This window comes from Salvelinus namaycush, chromosome 18 (genome assembly GCF_016432855.1).
Source record: "Salvelinus namaycush isolate Seneca chromosome 18, SaNama_1.0, whole genome shotgun sequence".
NCBI lineage: Eukaryota > Metazoa > Chordata > Actinopteri > Salmoniformes > Salmonidae > Salvelinus > Salvelinus namaycush.
Genome location: NC_052324.1, coordinates 30,551,190 through 30,568,498, shown reverse-complemented (window position 1 = coordinate 30,568,498; position 17,309 = coordinate 30,551,190). Strand labels below are relative to the sequence as shown.

Below are 17,309 nucleotides of genomic sequence, written 5' to 3'. Positions count from 1 at the left end.
CCGTGCCCCCCCTTCCTTGTCAGTCGTGATTAATGACAGCAGGGCCCCGGCGCGGCTTACGTTGCCAGTTCCAGCGATGTTCCCTTGATAGGCTACTTGGTGAACTCTGACAAACTTATTTTCCCCTCACTCGGTTATTCCTTTTTCTCTCCACGTTAAAAATGTGCAGCACAGATCTGCCATGCACTGCGACACCTAGGGGTTAGGGTTGGCGTTTCATATTTCTGAGGCGACCGATCGAGGGCTATAAATAAAGTGTTCGCCATCTCTGCGTCATGACCCTGGATATTATATCCAAATCTCTGCCCTGGACCATTGCACCCATCTAATAAAGACTTGTTGAGGTGAGAAAACACATAAATGTTTTTCAAGCTTGTTGAAGAGTTCTCACTCTACTTTTCAAGGCTGTAAATAATATGTTAATATGTATTTATAATATAATGTAGATCTTCTTAAATTTTATTTTTTACAGCTGATTCGTTAGGCAAACTTAGTCAGTTCCTTGAACCACCACTATCAGTGAAGTTAGCCAGTCCAGCACATGGGCTCAACTGCAACCAATTGAAAACAAAGACAATTACTACAGTGGCAAATTGATAAAGGTTTGGGAATATTGTCAAACGTAAACACTAATAGGCCTACAGATAAACCAACAGACCTTCAGAATACATTAGACTAAACCCCAAACATTTTAAGACAGCATGGTCCTCAGATGGCTCTCAAACAAATGACTAGCAAAGTACAGCAATGACACTGGACAGCCTATATGGGCTTAGAGGCGCTGCGTGGTCAATCCGAGGGCTGCATTTGCCTTGCAGCATTTATGGTGATATGGCCTCTGCTGAAGTCAAGGAATTCATACTTCTTGCGCTCCGTGGAGCAGGGGCTGTTGTAAATGAAGTTGTCAAGGAAGTGAGTTTGTGTTTATATAGGACCTCCCACTCTCACCTACCGTCAACCAATCATGCCAATGCACAGCGATTTGGAGCTCTTCGCATTGTTACAACATTTGAGAGGCGCACGGCGATGCAGTACAGAGCTCAATTTGGCCCCTGCTTGCCTCCAGAGGCTCCGCAATTGCATCACACCATCCATACAAGCCTACAAGCACATTTTTGGATCACGCATAAATTGGCTTTTACCCACACAAGGCCTTCAGATACAAAGCTCTCATCGCCGCGCGCACCACTTATTCTTCTTCTTCTTTGGTATTATGGCGGTCTGCAAACAAACGTTATAGGTACATGCCGCCACCTATTGTATTGCCCTACCAACCAACCCTGCATCCATTAAAACTTCACCACTCTCATATACGCACAGGACTAAGGGGTGCTTTTATACAATAACATGTTCCCCAGTAATTATGATCCCCTGTGAAACACTGACCAAATCTATGTTCCTATCATGTAACATTAATATAAAGCAACTCTGCTCGCTAGTCTAGTCACTCAAGTATCACTTAAGCCAAGGGGTAGCAATTTACCTATCAGTACTCCTGATCAACTTCACAACAGAATAATTAGCTTTCTATGATACTCGTTGTCCCCCTCTGTTGGTCTTGTGGGATATTTCCTCGTTGAAGAACGTCCAACTGATGACGTGTGACGTAAAATGCGGAAGTGAGCCTGGTAGCAGGTGTTTGCGTATTTTTGTCGGTGGAGGAGGCACCTCGAGTGATAATACTACAGGTAATAGTACGGATTTCTAGAACACCTTTGTCAATGGGGTTTAACGTACCTATCAAGTATCTACAATGACAACAATGTGAGTGAAATATTGTGTCAGTGGATGTGACCGTTCCCGTGTTTGAAATCGAGCGTAGTCTAGGTTAACGTTAGCTAGCTAGGTAGCTAAAGTAGCTAGCATAGATGCTAAAAAGCCAAACGGTTGCTTGTTACGTAGTTGGCTTATTTAGTCTTGTCTTGCTGGAGAGGGGTGTATGAGTACGTCAAAGACTGGGCGATTCATGGTTTGCTGTTAGTATTATGTCAACTCAAAGTGAATCAACTTCTCCATGTTAGAAAGTGGAACCAAAGATACTGATCCTACACGTGCAAGAAAAAGGTTCACGACCTGGTATCAAAAGCCTGCTTCCTGTCATTGCTTGACTTGAGGTTTGTTTAGCGGTCTTATTTTGAGGTATTGTATAGCTAACTACACACTAAGTTAGTACGTTTGGGCTGGCTGCAGTTGTTAGGATTGTTATGAGATAAGGCAGCCGGGAGAAGTTTTTATCACGCCCTGTCTTGGCCAATCCTCTTATAACGCTACAAGGTCAGTCCTTGTTGATGTCTCAGCTAAGCTTCTTCTTCCTGACAGAGGAGTTTAGCCTGACAACAATATGCCTACCCTGTGCCTGGATATCACATATGTTGTTAATACCTGTGATTGATTCCAGCCTAATGTTTAAATGGCTATAGCCTATTCCAAATACACTGAACAAAAATATAAACGCAACAATTTCAGAGTTACAGTTCATCTAAGGAATCAGTCAATTTAAATAAATTCATTAGGGGCTAATCTATGGATTTCACATGACTGGGAATACAGATATGCATCTGTTGGTCACATATCTTTTTTTTAAAGTAGGGGAGTGGATCAGAAAACCAGTCAGTATCTGGTTTGACCATTTGCCTCATGCAGCGTGACACATCCCAGCATTTGCCTCATGCAGCGTGACAGATCTCCTTCACATAGAGTTGGCCTGTGGAATGTTGTCCCACTCCTCTTTAATGGCTGTGCGAAGTTCCTAGATATTGGCTGGAAGTGGAACACGCTGTCATACACATCAATCTAGAGTATCGTCAACATGATCAATGGGTGACATGTCTGGTGAGTATTGCCATGAACTGGGACATTTTCAGCTTCCAGGAATTGTGTACAGATCCTTGCTACATGGGGCATTATCATGCTGAAACATGAGGTGATAGCGGTGGATGAATGGCACAACAATGGGCCTCAGGATCTTGTCACGGTATCTCTGTGCATTCTAATTGCCATCAATAAAATGCATTTGTGTTTGTTGTCTTTAGCTTATGCCTGCCCGTACCATAATCCCACCGCCACCATGGGGCACTCTGTTCACAATGTTGACCTTAGCAAACCGCTTGCCCACATGATGTCATACATAATGTCTGCTATTTGCCCAGTACAGTTGAAACTGGGATTTACAACGCCGAACTGCAGTCAGGTCAAGACACTAGTGAGGACGTCCAGCACGCAGATGAGCTACCCTGAGACAGTTTGTGCAGAAATTCTTTGGTTGTGCAAACACACAGTTTCATCAGCTGTCCAAGTGGCTGGTCTCAGATGTTACTGCAGGTGAAGAAGCCGGATATGGAGGTCGTGGGCTGGCGTGAGACATCTGTGGCATTGTGTTGTGTGACACAACTGCACTTTTTAGGGTGGCCTTTTATTGTCCACAGCACAAGGTGCACCTGTGTAATGATCATGCTGTTTAATCAGCTTGTTGATATCTCACACCTGTCAGGTGGATGGATTATTTTGGCAAAGGAGAAATGCTCACTAACAGGTGCACAATATTTATAAGAAATAAGCTTTGTGCGTATGGAACATTTCTGGGGTCTTTTATATCACCTCGTGAAATATGGGACTAACACTTTACATGTTGTGTTTATATTTTTGTTCAGTATAGAAGGCACTGGTTGATTCTATTCAACTGTTCTAGCTAATATCCAGAGCTTGCAAGGTAACTCTATTTACTACAATTTGATTGTTATGAAAGCCTTATTCTAGCCTACTTGTTATATAGGCTAGGCTTATAGACTTATTTCATTAATATGTCCAACATTGTGTATGTTGATCCTTTTGAAACTCATTGTTTGTCCTTCTTCTTCCCAGGATGGCACAGTTGGGTGCCATAGCCTCAATAATCTGTGCAATTGGAGGTGCAGCTCTCTTCTCTTCTGTGCACAAGATTGAGGAGGGACACACTGGAGTTTACTACAGGTCAGTTAGATATTAGGCTAGTCATTGTTATGTCTACTGTGAGGCTTACTGTGTATTAATGCATTTTGGTTTCTGGAGACATGCATCAGTTCACCTTGCAGTGCACTGCACACATACTTCATACCAGCGCTAAACTCAGATTATATCTGTAGTGTGATATAGAAAGAGGGCTAAGATTATTTTCTGTTGAAGTTCAGATCAGTCCAGCAAATTCTCCAGTCTCCTCACATTTACAACTAACATTTGCAATTGTGGTTGCACACTACATCAGAACCATTTTGATTGACTTTTGGCTCTGATGTGATTCTTGTCATTTCCTTGTGATGTGATCATGTGTGTGTTCCACAGAGGAGGAGCTCTCCTGACCACCACCAGTAGCCCTGGCTTCCACCTCATGATGCCCTTCATCACTAATTTCAAGTCTGTGCAGGTGAGACAGACAGACCGTTCTCAGGAACAGGCCCTCAGCATGACTGGTCTGACTGGGAGTGAGGGGTTTAGGTTCAAATGTAGTTGTACAAAGACTGAGGCCGGACTTCAATGTTTATGCTAAGCACTGTCTTTGTCAGTTTGTTTACAAACATGGCCCCAAGCCCACACACTTTTTTCTGGAAAGTAACAGTACACTTGTGAGGGGAGTTTACATGTAGGTTTTCATACAGTGCCCAAGACCAGTCTGAAGTTATTTGACCTTGGAAAAAGGAACTACTGTGTAAATAATACAATGCAGGTTTTATTCAAATTGAGCCCTGCGGAAGTAATGGATTTTTGAGTGTTGAATGCCTTCTCTTTATTTCTGTCTTTGTAGACCACTCTACAGACAGATGAAGTGAAGAATGTACCGTGTGGAACAGGGTAGGGTTGTCTGTCTATCTCTTCCCAAAATGAACCAGCTACTTTTATCTCCATTCTTGAGGATTTATTGCATGTATGTGTTACATTCTGTTTTTATTTATTTCAGTGGTGGAGTGATGATTTACTTTGACCGGATAGAAGTGGTGAACTACCTTGTACCCTCAGCAGGTAAAGTAATTTGCCAATAAATCAAAAGGTGGAGCAGATAAAAAATGTCAATAAAACACATATTGTAGTTTGATTTAAATTTTACTATGTGCTCATGTTTAATCTCTCAACACAACTCAAAACTGATCTTATTTTTCTTTTTTCTTTAACCTTTATTTAACTTGGCAAGTCAGTTAAGAACAAATTCTTATTTACAATGACGGCCTACACCGGCCAAACCCGGACGATGCTGGGCCAATTGTGCGCTGCCCTATGGGACTCCCAATCACGGCCGGTTGTGATACAGCTTGGATTCGAACTAGGGTGTCTGTAGTGAATCCTCTTGCACTGAGATGCAGTGCATTAGACCGCTGCGCCACTCGGGAGCCCCTTGGGATCTTACTTGTGGCATAGCATGTCTAATTTTCAAATCCTTCCTTAGTATATAGGTTGTACTATTTCAGAACATTGTAACCCATGTATTGTAACAGTGCGTTGTCCACTGCACCATTATTTCAAAGGGTGACTCATTTTCCAACTTATGAATTGTATTCAGTCTTAAAGGCTCTGTGCAGTAAACTTGTTTTTCCTCGGTTTTATATATATTTCCACACTGAGGTTGGAATAATACTGTAAAATTGTGAAAAGTATTATAATGCTCTTTTAGTGTCTGAGCTGTTTGAAAAGACCGCCTGAAATTTCTGCCTGTTTTGGTGTGAGTGTTGGCCTGCCTGGTGACATCAGGCGGTACATTTGTTAATAGACCACTAAGCAAGAAAGTTTCAAATAGAGATGTGACAACAAAAAAAACGTTAACTCATTTTTTTGTCGGTTTTCGTTAAAATGACAATAAAAATGTATAAAATTCCACGTGAATTCACAATGCAGCTGAGCTGTCAGCAAAGGTTTGGGTCTCCCAGTGCGTCCCTGTAACGTCAACGCAGGGGTCAGCAAACAGGTGCAGTTAGTGACTTTAATATTAACGAACATAGAATGATACAAAACGAGAAACGTCTGACAAGGAAACAAAAACATTACTGCCTGATAGCAAAATTAGGTGTGACTGATGATGAAACGCAAGTGTGCGTAAAGATGGGTTACCAGGACCGGTGGTTAGTAGACCGGCGACATCGAGCGCCGAAGAGCGGGAACTGTCACGTCTACTCCCACTCCACGTCGCCGGTCAACTTACCACCAGTTCTGGCAGCTCCTTTGGACCGTACACTTCCCAGTCCACCAGGTACTGGAGCCGACCCCACGACGTTGGGAGTCCAGGGGTGATCTGACGGCATAGACGGGGCTCCCCTCAATGTCCAAGGGAGGTCGTGGGGGATGTCATCAGCCAGGGGACCAGGAACCACCAGCCTGAGGGAAACATGAAAAGATGGTGAGATCCGGTAGTTAGATGGGAGTAGTAATCTGTAAGTTACCTCATTGACCCTTCCGAGGACCTTGAACAGCCCCACAAACTGGGGACTCCACTTCTTACAGGGAAGGCAGAACGGGAGGTTCCTGGTGGAGAGCCAGACGTGATCACCAGGATGGAACACGGGAGCCTCACTGCTGTGGCGATCCGCTTCTCCATGAAGGCCTTCATACACATGATGTGAATTGGGGGCCATGATCGGAGACGATATCCTCCGGATGGCCAGAGTGCCGGAAGACCTGCTGGAACAGTGCCTGAGCAACCTGGAGAGCGGTAGGGAGACCAGAGAGAGGGATGAAACGGCATGATTTGGAGAATCTGTACACAACTACCAAAATGGTAGTGAAACCATCAGAGGAGGGGAGATCAGTGACAAAATCAATGGACAGATGAGACCAGGGATGCTGAGGCACAGGAGGGGGAAGGAGTTGTCCTGCTGGACCGTGTCGGGAAGATTTAGATTGAGTACATACTGAACATGAGTTGACATAGTATGCAACATCCTGGGCCAAAGTGAGTCACCAGTATTTCTCAGAAAGGGATCGAGTGGTGCAGGTGATACCTGGGTGTCCAGCGGTGAGGGATGTGTGTGTCCAGGTCAGCAACCGATCTCTGACCCCCGTGGGGACGTAGATGCGCTCCGGAGGGCAGGTGGCAGGAATGGGTACCCTCTCCAGAGCCTGGCGGATGTCCACATTTACTTCCCAAAACACGGATCCAACGATACGGGAGGACCGATTGATGGGTAGGCGTACACTCACAGAGCCCACAGACGTGGAACCACAGGGTGCAGGAAAGCAGGTCCTCTGACATCTTCGTCCCCAGGTGGTAATCCTCCTCTCTGACCAGGAGATGGTGGGATTATAGAGTTGGAGCCACAGGAGGCCAAGTATGACTTTGTGCACAGGTGCGGAGGTGATGAGGAAGGAAAGGCTTTCCTGGTGCTTGGTTCCCACAGTGAGGGTGAGTGGAGCTGTGACGTGCGTAATAGTGCTGGATCCCAATGGTTGCATTTCCAATGCTTGGACCGGAAACGGAGAGAAGAGCAGGTATGAGGTGATGTGCAGGGAAGAGGCAAGGGCCGGGTCAATAAAATTCCCTGCGGCACCGGAATCCACTAGAGCTGTAGAAACAATAGATGAGAGACAGCCAGCTAGTGAAATGGATACTAAAAAAGGTTTGGTGGAAAGGGAAGATGGATTACTCACTCCTAACCCAGGAGACGGATGATTACGGGCCGTCCTTCTGCTCTCGTGGATTCCAGGTTGGAATGTACCGGACACCGTTGAAGCTGGTGCCCCTCCTGGCCGCAATGGGGATAGAGCCCTAACTGCGTCGCTCAGATGCGTGGAGGCGTGTGGCCCCTACCTCCATGGATTCAGGCTCTTGACGGTCAACGAAGGACCTCTTCGCGCAATCCTCTTCTGAATAGGGTGAGGAGCCATGGATGCTGCCACTGTCCGAAAGATAAGTGCCTACTCCGCTGTGGTCTGGCCATCCTGTCGTAGTTGGAGTAGATGCTCACCCCCCTCTCTGCCCTCCGGTGGATGGTCAAAGAGCCTCCTGAACAGAGCTATGAACCCCTCATAGGAAGCCAGCTCCTCCTCTCTCCCAGAAGGCCGTAGCCCACACCAATGCTTGTTTGATCAGCAGGGAAATAACCGTGGCAACCTTGGACCTCTCCGTTGTGGGTGCTCCCATCTGATGAGTGAAATAGAGGGAGCACTGGAGCAGGAAGCCACGTTATTTGGAAGGAGTCCCGTCATATTTGTCCGGGAAGGACAAACGGACATCGCTGACCTGGGCGGACGGTTGGATGGGCTGGGGTGTTGTCTCACTGGGTTGACTTGTGGTAGAGAATTCTCTGCTTGTTACGGGTGATGCCCCTCGGGAAATTTAGAGACGTTGAAGAACGCGGAGGACCTCATCCATAGGCGTCCCCAGATGTGCAGCTGGTCGTGGTGTTGGCGAAGTAGTTGTCCCTGTTCGTTGACCATCTGGGAAGTCCTGATTTAACTGCTGCTTCCATTCAGTGAGGCAGTATTCGGTAACGTTGACACGGAGTCAGCAAGCAGGGGCAGTTAGTGAGTTTAATACACTGCTCAAAAAAATAAAGGGAACACTTAAACAACACAATGTAACTCCAAGTCAATCACACTTCTGTGAAATCAAACTGTCCACTTGATTGGGGTGGCATTTCTTTGTGGGGCCGCACAGCCCTCCATGTGCTCGCCAGAGGTAGCCTGACTGCCATTAGGTACCGAGATGAGATCCTCAGAGCCCTTGTGAGACCATATGCTGACACATGCACATTTGTGGCCTGCTGGAGGTCATTTTGCAGGGCTCTGGCAGTGCTCCTCCTTGCACAAAGGCGGAGGTAGCGGTCCTGCTGCTGGGTTGTTGCCCTCCTACGGCCTCCTCCACGTCTCCTGATGTACTGGCCTGTCTCCTGGTAGCGCCTCCATGCTCTGGACACTACGCTGACAGACACAGCAAACCTTCTTGCCACAGCTCGCTTTGATGTGCCATCCTGGATGAGCTGCACTACCTGAGCCACTTGTGTGGGTTGTAGACTCCGTCTCATGCTACCACTAGAGTGAAAGCACCGCCAGCATTCAAAAGTGACCAAAACATCAGCCAGGAAGCATAGGAACTGAGAAGTGGTCTGTGGTCACCACCTGCAGAACCACTCCTTTATTGGGGGTGTCTTGCTAATTGCCTATAATTTCCACCTTTTGTCTATTCCATTTGCACAACAGCATGTGACATTTATTGTCAATCAGTGTTGCTTCCTAAGTGGACAGTTTGATTTCACAGAAGTGTGATTGACTTGGAGTTACATTGTGTTGTTTAAGTGTTCCCTTTATTTTTTTGAGCAGTGTATTAACGAACATAGAACGATACAAAACAAGAGAAATGTCTGTCAAGGAAACATAACTGATGAGAGAGAGAGAGGGGAACGAGAGAACCGTGCACTAGGCCTATCTATCGGCAATCGAAACTGGCGTCTAACTCAATTTTGACATAAATGCAGATAGCTTCTATTTTTGTGTCCATTTTACCATTTTAATTGAAAACAATCACAGTATGGTCCTTAATTGTTACCAGAAATTATTTGATTTTGAGATAAAACTCTTCATTGGACCTTTTAACTGTTTTAGTAAAATAAAACAGCTCTTTAGTGAATCACTTTTTCTCTTAGTGAAATAGGGCTTTGGCGTATACCATATTTTACTATATACCGGTATTGATGCACGGACCGGTTTGGGTTTTTACTTTACCTTCTATAACGGTATTTGAATGTTTGGTTTGTTAAATGTGATACGCTGTGTGTAAAGTCCATTTCTATAGTTTACTCCGCTACTTGAGTCATCTCTCTCTCTCTCCACGCCGCTTTCCACACAGACTTAGTCCCACAACATAGAACAATACAAAACAAGAGAAATGTCTGTCAAGGAAACATAACTGATGAGAGAGAGAGAGACTCAAGGAGAGCATTTATTGTTGCTTAACCACGAGACACTTTCGTTCAGTCTGCATGGTCAATGCAGCACATGCCGCAATGTTGATGACAACAATGTTGTTTCCAAATTTGATCTTAATATAAATCCACAAGCGTTCTATAATTACAATATTAGTTTGTTTCTTACATCTGCAAACAGCTAGTTTGTATTTTCTTAGCAAGTTAGCTAAATCGTGTTAGCCACTAATGTTAATTGCTAGTTAGCTGGCTAGCTAAGTACTGAGTCAGAGCAAACGTAGCTAGCTTCTTGGCGCACAGATCCCGATTAAGGGATCATTTTCGTAAACAACCGCTGAATTGGCAGCGCGCCAAACTCAAAAATAATACTAAAAATATTTATAATCATGCAATCACAAGTGAAATATACCAAAACACAGCTTAGCTTGTTGTTAATCCAGCCGCCACGTCAGATTTCAAAAAGGCTTTACGGCGAAAGCAATCCAAGCGTTTGTGAGTGTATCAATCACTGCTAGAAAAGCTAGCCTTAAATTAGCATGGTCACGAAAGTCAGAAAAGCAATAAAATTAATCGCTTACCTTTGATAATCTTCGGATGTTTGTACTCACGAGACTCCCAGTTACACAATAAATGTTCTTTTTGTTCGATAAATATTAGTTTTATAACCAAAATCCGCCATTTCGTTTGCGCGTTATGTTCAGAAAACCACATGCTCGTTCCCGCCCTGAAAGGCAGACACAAATTCCAAAAAGTATCAAGTTCAAAAATAATACAAAAAATATTTATAATCATGAAATCACAAGTGAAATATACCAAAACACAGCTTAGCTTGTTGTTAATCCACCTATGGTGTCAGATTTTGAAAATATGCTTTACAGCGAAAGCAATCCAAGCGTTTGTGAGTTTATCATTCACTAGACAAAGAACAAAGAATAGCTAGAACAGTTAGCCTTAAATTAGCTTGGTCACGAAAGTCAGAAAAGCAATACAATTAACCGCTTACCTTTGATAATCTTCGGATGTTTGTACTCACGAAACTCCCAGTTACACAATAAATGTTATTTTTGTTCGATAAAGATTAGCGTTATAACCAAAAATCGCTATTTGGTTTGCGCGTTATGTTCAGAAAGCCACAAGCTTGTTCTGGTACTGAAGGGCAGATGAAAATTCCAAAAAGTATCCGTAATGTTCGTAGAAACATGTCAAAGGTTTTTTATAATCAATCCTCAGGTTGTTTTTAACATACATAATCGATCATATTTCAACCAGACGGTAAACTGTTCAATTCTACAGAGATAGAAAATGTCGAGCAAAATCCCTCTTGCGCAGGAACCAATCAAAGGACACCTGGCCATCCACTGACGTGTTTTGATAAATCTCGCTAATTTTTCAAAATAAAAGCCTGAAACTATGTCTAAAGCCTGGTCACAGCCTGAGGAAGCCATTGGAAAATAAATCTGGTTAATACGCCTTTAAATGGAGGACGGGCAAGCAATGTAACACGGATTATTATTTTTTAAGCACTTCCGGGTTGGAGTTCCTCAGGTTATCGCCTGCAAATTCAGTTCTGTTATACTCACAGACAATATTTTGACAGTTTTGGAAACTTTAGTGTTTTCTATCCTAATCTGTCAATTATATGCATATTCTAATATCTGAGCCTGAGAAATAGTCCGTTTACCTTGGGAACGTTTTTATCACAAATATAAAAATTCTGCCCCCTAGCTTCAAGAGGCTAGCTCATACAGCCTGATACCAGTATTGGTGGAGGCTTAAATCAGCATGTTGTTTGTGCAACAGTATCTTCTAAATGAAAGAGGAGTAGGCGAAGCATGAATATGTTGGCTACATGAATAAAGATTTATGGTAGTCAAAGATTATAGGGTCCCCTAGGAAACACGGAACATCACTTTGGTTCCTACCCTGTCACAATAACTCGTCCATGGCATTTTCATTCATTGTCATGTCAAACAACACTGTATTCATAGTGCCCACTATTATTTATATTCTAACTATAGAGTTATAATAAACGTTCTATTTCCATGATTCCAAAAGTTCACCCAAGTGTTTTGATCTAAATCGCAATTGCAACATTTGGTTAAAAATAAGGCCTAGTATTTTTGCCCATATTGTGGCAGTGTGGAAATGATCTCAAATGAGTGCAGGAAATTATTTTAGGTTGAATTGAACAGTATAAAACAATCAGAATGGAGAAAGACACATTGAAATAATTTAGAGTGTAAACTAAGCAAAAAAGAAACGTCCTTTCACTGTCAACTGTATTTATTTTCAGCAAACTTAACGTGTAAATATTGTATGAACATAACAAGATTCAACAACTGAGACAAACTGAACAAGTTCCACAGACATGTGACTAACAGAAATTGAATAATGTGTCCCTGAACAAAGGGGGGTCAAAATCAAAAGTAACAGTAAGTATCTGGTGTGGCCACCAGCTGCATTAACTTCTTTCGGATCAGTGGGACGCCGTCCCACCTCGACAACATCCTGTGAAATTGCAGAACGCCAAATTCAAATTAAATTACTATAAATATTTAACTTTTATAAAATCACAAGTGCAATACATCAAAATAAAGCTTAACTTGTTGTTAATCCAGCCGCCGCGTCAGATTTCAAAAAGGCTTTACGGCGAAAGCAAACCATACAATTATCTGAGGACAGCGCCCCGCATACCAACACATGAAAAACATATTTCAACCAGGCAGGTGCGACACAAATGTCAGAAATAACAATATAATTTAGGCCTTACCTTTGAAGATCTTCTTCTGTTGGCATTCCAAAATGTCCCAGAAACATCACAAATGGTCCTTTTTGTTCGATAAATTCCTTCTTTATATCCCAAAAATGTCCATTTTATTTGGCGCGTTTGATTCAGAAATACACCGGTTCCAACTCGCCCAACATGACTACAAAGTATCTAGTAAGTTACCTGTAAACTTGGTCCAAACATTTCAAACAACTTTCCTAATCCAACCTTAGATATCCTAAAACGTAAATAATCGATAAAATGTAAGATTGAATATACTGTGTTCAATAGCGGATAAATACAACGTGGAGCGAGCTCCAGTTCACGTGCGCCACACAGAAGAGTCCACTTGGCTTAACACTCACAATGAACAGCCCTACTTCTTCATTTCTCAAAAGAAAAACATCAACCAATGTCTAAAGACTGTTGACATCTAGTGGAAGCCATAGGAACTGCAACCAGGTTCCTCATAAATATAGTTTCCCATAGAAAACCAATTGAAAACACAGTGACCTCCAAATATTTTTCCTGGATGGTTTGTCCTCGGGTTTTCGCCTGCCAAATAAGTTCTGTTATACTCACAGACATAATTTTAAGTTTTAGAAACTTTAGAGTGTTTTCTATCTAAATCTACCAATTATATGCATGTCCTCGCTTCTGGGCTTGAGAAACAGGCAGTTTACTTTGGGCACACTTTTCATCCGGATGTGAAAATACTGCCCCCTATCCCAATGAAGTTAACTTCTTATGGCTGGGGGCAATATTGAGTAGCTTGGATGAATGAGGTGCCCAGAGTAAACTGCCTGCTACTCAGTCCCAGAAGCTAGGATATGCATATTATTAGATTTGGATTAGATTTGGATAGAAAACACTCTGAAGTTTCTAAAACTGTTTGAATGATGTCTGTGAGTATAACAGAACTCATATGGCAGGCGAAAACCTGAGAAAAATCCAACCAGGAAGTGGGAAATCTGAGGTTTGTAGTTTTCAACTCTTGGCCTATCGAATACACAGTGTCTATGGGGTCATATTGCACTTCCTAAGGTTTCCACTAGATGTCAACAGTCTTTAGAACCTTGTTTGATGCTTCTACTGTGAAGGATGAGGGAATAAGAGCTGATTGAGCCATGGCTCTGGCAGAGTGCCACTGCATTTCTACAGACAAAGGAATTCTCCGGTTGAAACATTATTGAAGATTTATGTTAAAAACATCCTAAAGGTTGATTCTATACATTGTTTGACATGTTTCTACGAACTGTAATGGAATTTTTTGACTTTTCGTCAATTTGGATTTTGGAACTAAACGCGCGAACAAAAAGGAGGTATTTGGACATAAATTATGGACGTTATCGAACAAAACAAACATTTATTGTCGAACTGGGATTCCTGTGAGTGCATTCTGATGAAGATCATCAAAGGTAAGTGAATATTTATAATGCTATTTCTGACTTCTGTTGGCTCCACAACATGGCAGATATCTGTATGGCTTGTTTTGGTCTCTGAGCGCTGTACTCAGATTATAGCATGGTGTGCTTTTTCGGTAAAGTTTTTTGGAAATCTGACACAGCGGTTGCATTAAGGAGAAGTTTATCTAAAGTTCCATGTATAATACTTGTATCTTTTATCAATGTTTATTATGAGTATTTCTGTAAATTGATGTGGCTCTCTGCAAAATCACCGGATGTTTTGGAGGCAAAACATTACTGAACTTAACGCACCAATGTAAACTAAGATTTTTGGATATAAATATGAACTTTATCGAACAAAACATACATGTATTGTGTAACATGAAGTCCTATGAGTGTCATCTGATGATCATCAAAGGTTAGTATTAATTTTATCTCTATTTCTGCTTTTTGTGACTCCTCTCTTTGGCTGGAAAAATGGCTGTGTTTTTCTGTGACTAGGTACTGACCTAACATAATCAGATGGTGTGCTTTCGTCGTAAAGCCTTTTTGAAATCGGACACTGTGGTGGGTTTAACAACAAGTTTATCTTTAAAATGGTGTAAAATACTTGTATGTTTGGGGAATTATAATTATGAGATTTCTGTTTGAATTTGGCGCCCTGCACTTTCACTGGCTGTTTTCAAGTCGATCCCGTTAACGGGATCTCAGCCGATCTCAGCCGTAAGAAGTTAAGTACTGCAGTGCATCTCCTCCTTGTGGACTGCACCAGATTTGCCCGTTCTTGCTGTGAGATGTTACCCCACTCTTCCACCAAGGCACCTGCAAGTTCCCGGACATTTCTGGGGGGAATGGCCCTAGCCCTCACCCTTAGATTCAATAGGTCCCGGACGTGCTCAATGGGATTGAGATCTGGGCTCTTTGCTGGCCATGGTAGAACACTGACATCCCTGTCTTGCAGGAAATCACGCACAGAACGAGCAGTATGGCTGGTGGCATTGTCATGCTTGCGGGTCATGTCAGGATGAGCCTGCAGGTAGGGTACCACATGAGGGAGGAGGATGTCTTCCCTGTAACGCACAGTGTTGAGATTGCCTACAATGACAACAAGCTCAGTCCGATGATGCTGTGACACACCGCCCCAGACCATGACGGACCCTCCACCTCCAAATCGATCCCGCTCCCGCTCCTTCCACGATAAACGCGAATCCGACCATCACCCCTGGTGAGAGAGAACCGCGAATCCGACCATCACCCCTGGTGAGAGAAAAACGCGACTCGTCAGTGAAGAGCACTTTTTGCCACTCCTGTCTGGTCCAGCGACAGTGGGTTTGTGCCCATATGCAACGTAGTTGCCGGTGTTGTCTGGTGAGGACCTGCCATTCAACAGGCCGACAAGCCCTCAATCCAGCCTCTCTCAGCCTATTGCAGACATTCTGAGCTAGAGGTCGACCGATTAATCGGAATGGCCGATTTTAATTTGGGCCGATTTCAAGTTTTCATAACAATCGGAAATCGGTAATTTTGGATGCCTGTTTCGTCGTTTTTTATTTTATTTGTATTATTATTCTATTTTACACCTTTTATTTAACTAGGCAAGTCAGTTAAGAACACATTCTTATTTTCAATGACGGCCTAGGAACGGTGGGTTAACTGCCTTGTTCAGGGGCAGAACGACAGATTTTTACTTTGTCAGCTCAGGGATTCAATCTTGCAACCTTACGGTTAACTAGTCCAACGCTCTAACCACCTGCCTCACGAGGAGCCCGCCTGTTACGCGAATGCAGTAAGAAGCCAAGGTAAGTTGCTAGCTAGCATTAAACTTATCTTATAAAAAACAATCAATCAATCATAATCACTAGTTATAACTACACAAGGTTGATGATATTACTAGTTTATCTAGCGTGTCCTGCGTTGCATATAATCGATGCAGTGCGCATTCGCGAAAAAGGACTGTCGTTGCTCCAACGTGTACTTAACCATAAACATCAATGCCTTTCTTAAAATTAATACACAGAAGTATATATTTTTAAACCTGCATATTTAGCTAAAAGAAATCCAGGTTAGCAGGCAATATTAACCAGGTGAAATTGTGTCACTTCTCTTGCGTTCATTGCACGCAGAGTCAGGGTATATGCAACAGTTTGAGCCGCCTGGCTCATTGCGAACTAATTTGCCAGAATTTTACGTAATTATGACATAACATTGAAGCTTGTGCAATGTAACAGGAATATTTAGACTTATGGATGCCACCTGTTAGATAAAATACGGAACGGTTCCGTATTTCACTGAAAGAATAAACGTTTTGTTTTCGAGAGAGTTTCCGGATTCGACCATATTAATGACCTAAGGCTCGTATTTCTCTGTGTTATAATTAAGTCTATGATTTGATAGAGCAGTCTGACTGAGCGATGGTAGGCACCAGCAGGCTCGTAAGCATTCATTCAAACAGCACTTCCGTGCGTTTTGCCAGCAGCTCTTCGCAATGCTTCAAGCACTGTGCTGTTTATGACTTCAAGCCTATCAACTCCTGAGATTAGGCTGGTGTAACCGATGTGAAATGGCTAGCTAGTTAGCGGGGTGCGCGCTAATAGCGTTTCAAACGTCACTCGCTCTGAGACTTGGAGTAGTTCCCCTTGCTCTGCATTGGTAACGCTGCTTCGAGGGTGGCTGTTGTCGATGTGTTCCTGGTTCGAGCCCAGGTAGCGGCGAGGAGAGGGATGGAAGCTATACTGTTACACTGGCAATACTAAAGTGCCTATAAGAACATCCAATAGTCAAAGGTATATGAAATACAAATGGTATAGAGAGAAATAGTCCTATAATTCCTATAATAACTACAACCTAAAACTTCTTACCTGGGAATATTGAAGACTCATGTTAAAAGGAACCACCAGCTTTCATATGTTCTGAGCAAGGAACTTAAACGTTAGCTTTCTTACATGGCACATATTGCACTTTTACTTTCTTCTCCAACACTTTGTTTTTGCATTATTTAAACCAAATTGAACATGTTTCATTATTTATTTGAGGCTAAATTGATTTTATTGATGTATTATATTAAGTTAAAATAAGTGTTCATTCAGTATTGTTGTAATTGTCATTATTACAAATACATTTTAAAAAATCGGATGATTAATCGGTATCAGCTTTTTTGGTCCTCCAATAATCGGTATCGGTATCGGCGTTGAAATCATAATCGGCCGACCTCTAGTCTGAGCACTGATGGAGGGATTGTGCATTCCGGGTGTAACTCAA

The 17,309-nt window shown here is 42.8% G+C and overlaps 1 protein-coding gene across 4 annotated transcripts in view; it reads left to right on the top strand.

Moving 5' to 3' along the window:
* Positions 1 to 1,601: 1,601 nt before the first annotated feature.
* The window catches only part of LOC120063347 (erlin-2), a 33,995-nt gene continuing 18,287 nt past the window's right edge, over positions 1,602 to 17,309 (top strand). The window contains exons 1-6 of one of the 4 annotated variants that reach the window (XM_039013680.1): positions 1,613 to 1,688; positions 3,651 to 3,709; positions 3,862 to 3,969; positions 4,318 to 4,399; positions 4,778 to 4,824; positions 4,931 to 4,992. In XM_039013680.1, coding sequence (XP_038869608.1) covers positions 3,863 to 3,969; positions 4,318 to 4,399; positions 4,778 to 4,824; positions 4,931 to 4,992 — 298 coding nt within the window. In that variant the 5' untranslated portion in view covers positions 1,613 to 1,688; positions 3,651 to 3,709; position 3,862. Of the gene's footprint in view, positions 1,765 to 3,650; positions 3,710 to 3,861; positions 3,970 to 4,317; positions 4,400 to 4,777; positions 4,825 to 4,930; positions 4,993 to 17,309 lie in introns of all 4 variants that reach the window. The other 3 variants (XM_039013679.1, XM_039013681.1, XM_039013678.1) reach the window with 3 other exon arrangements.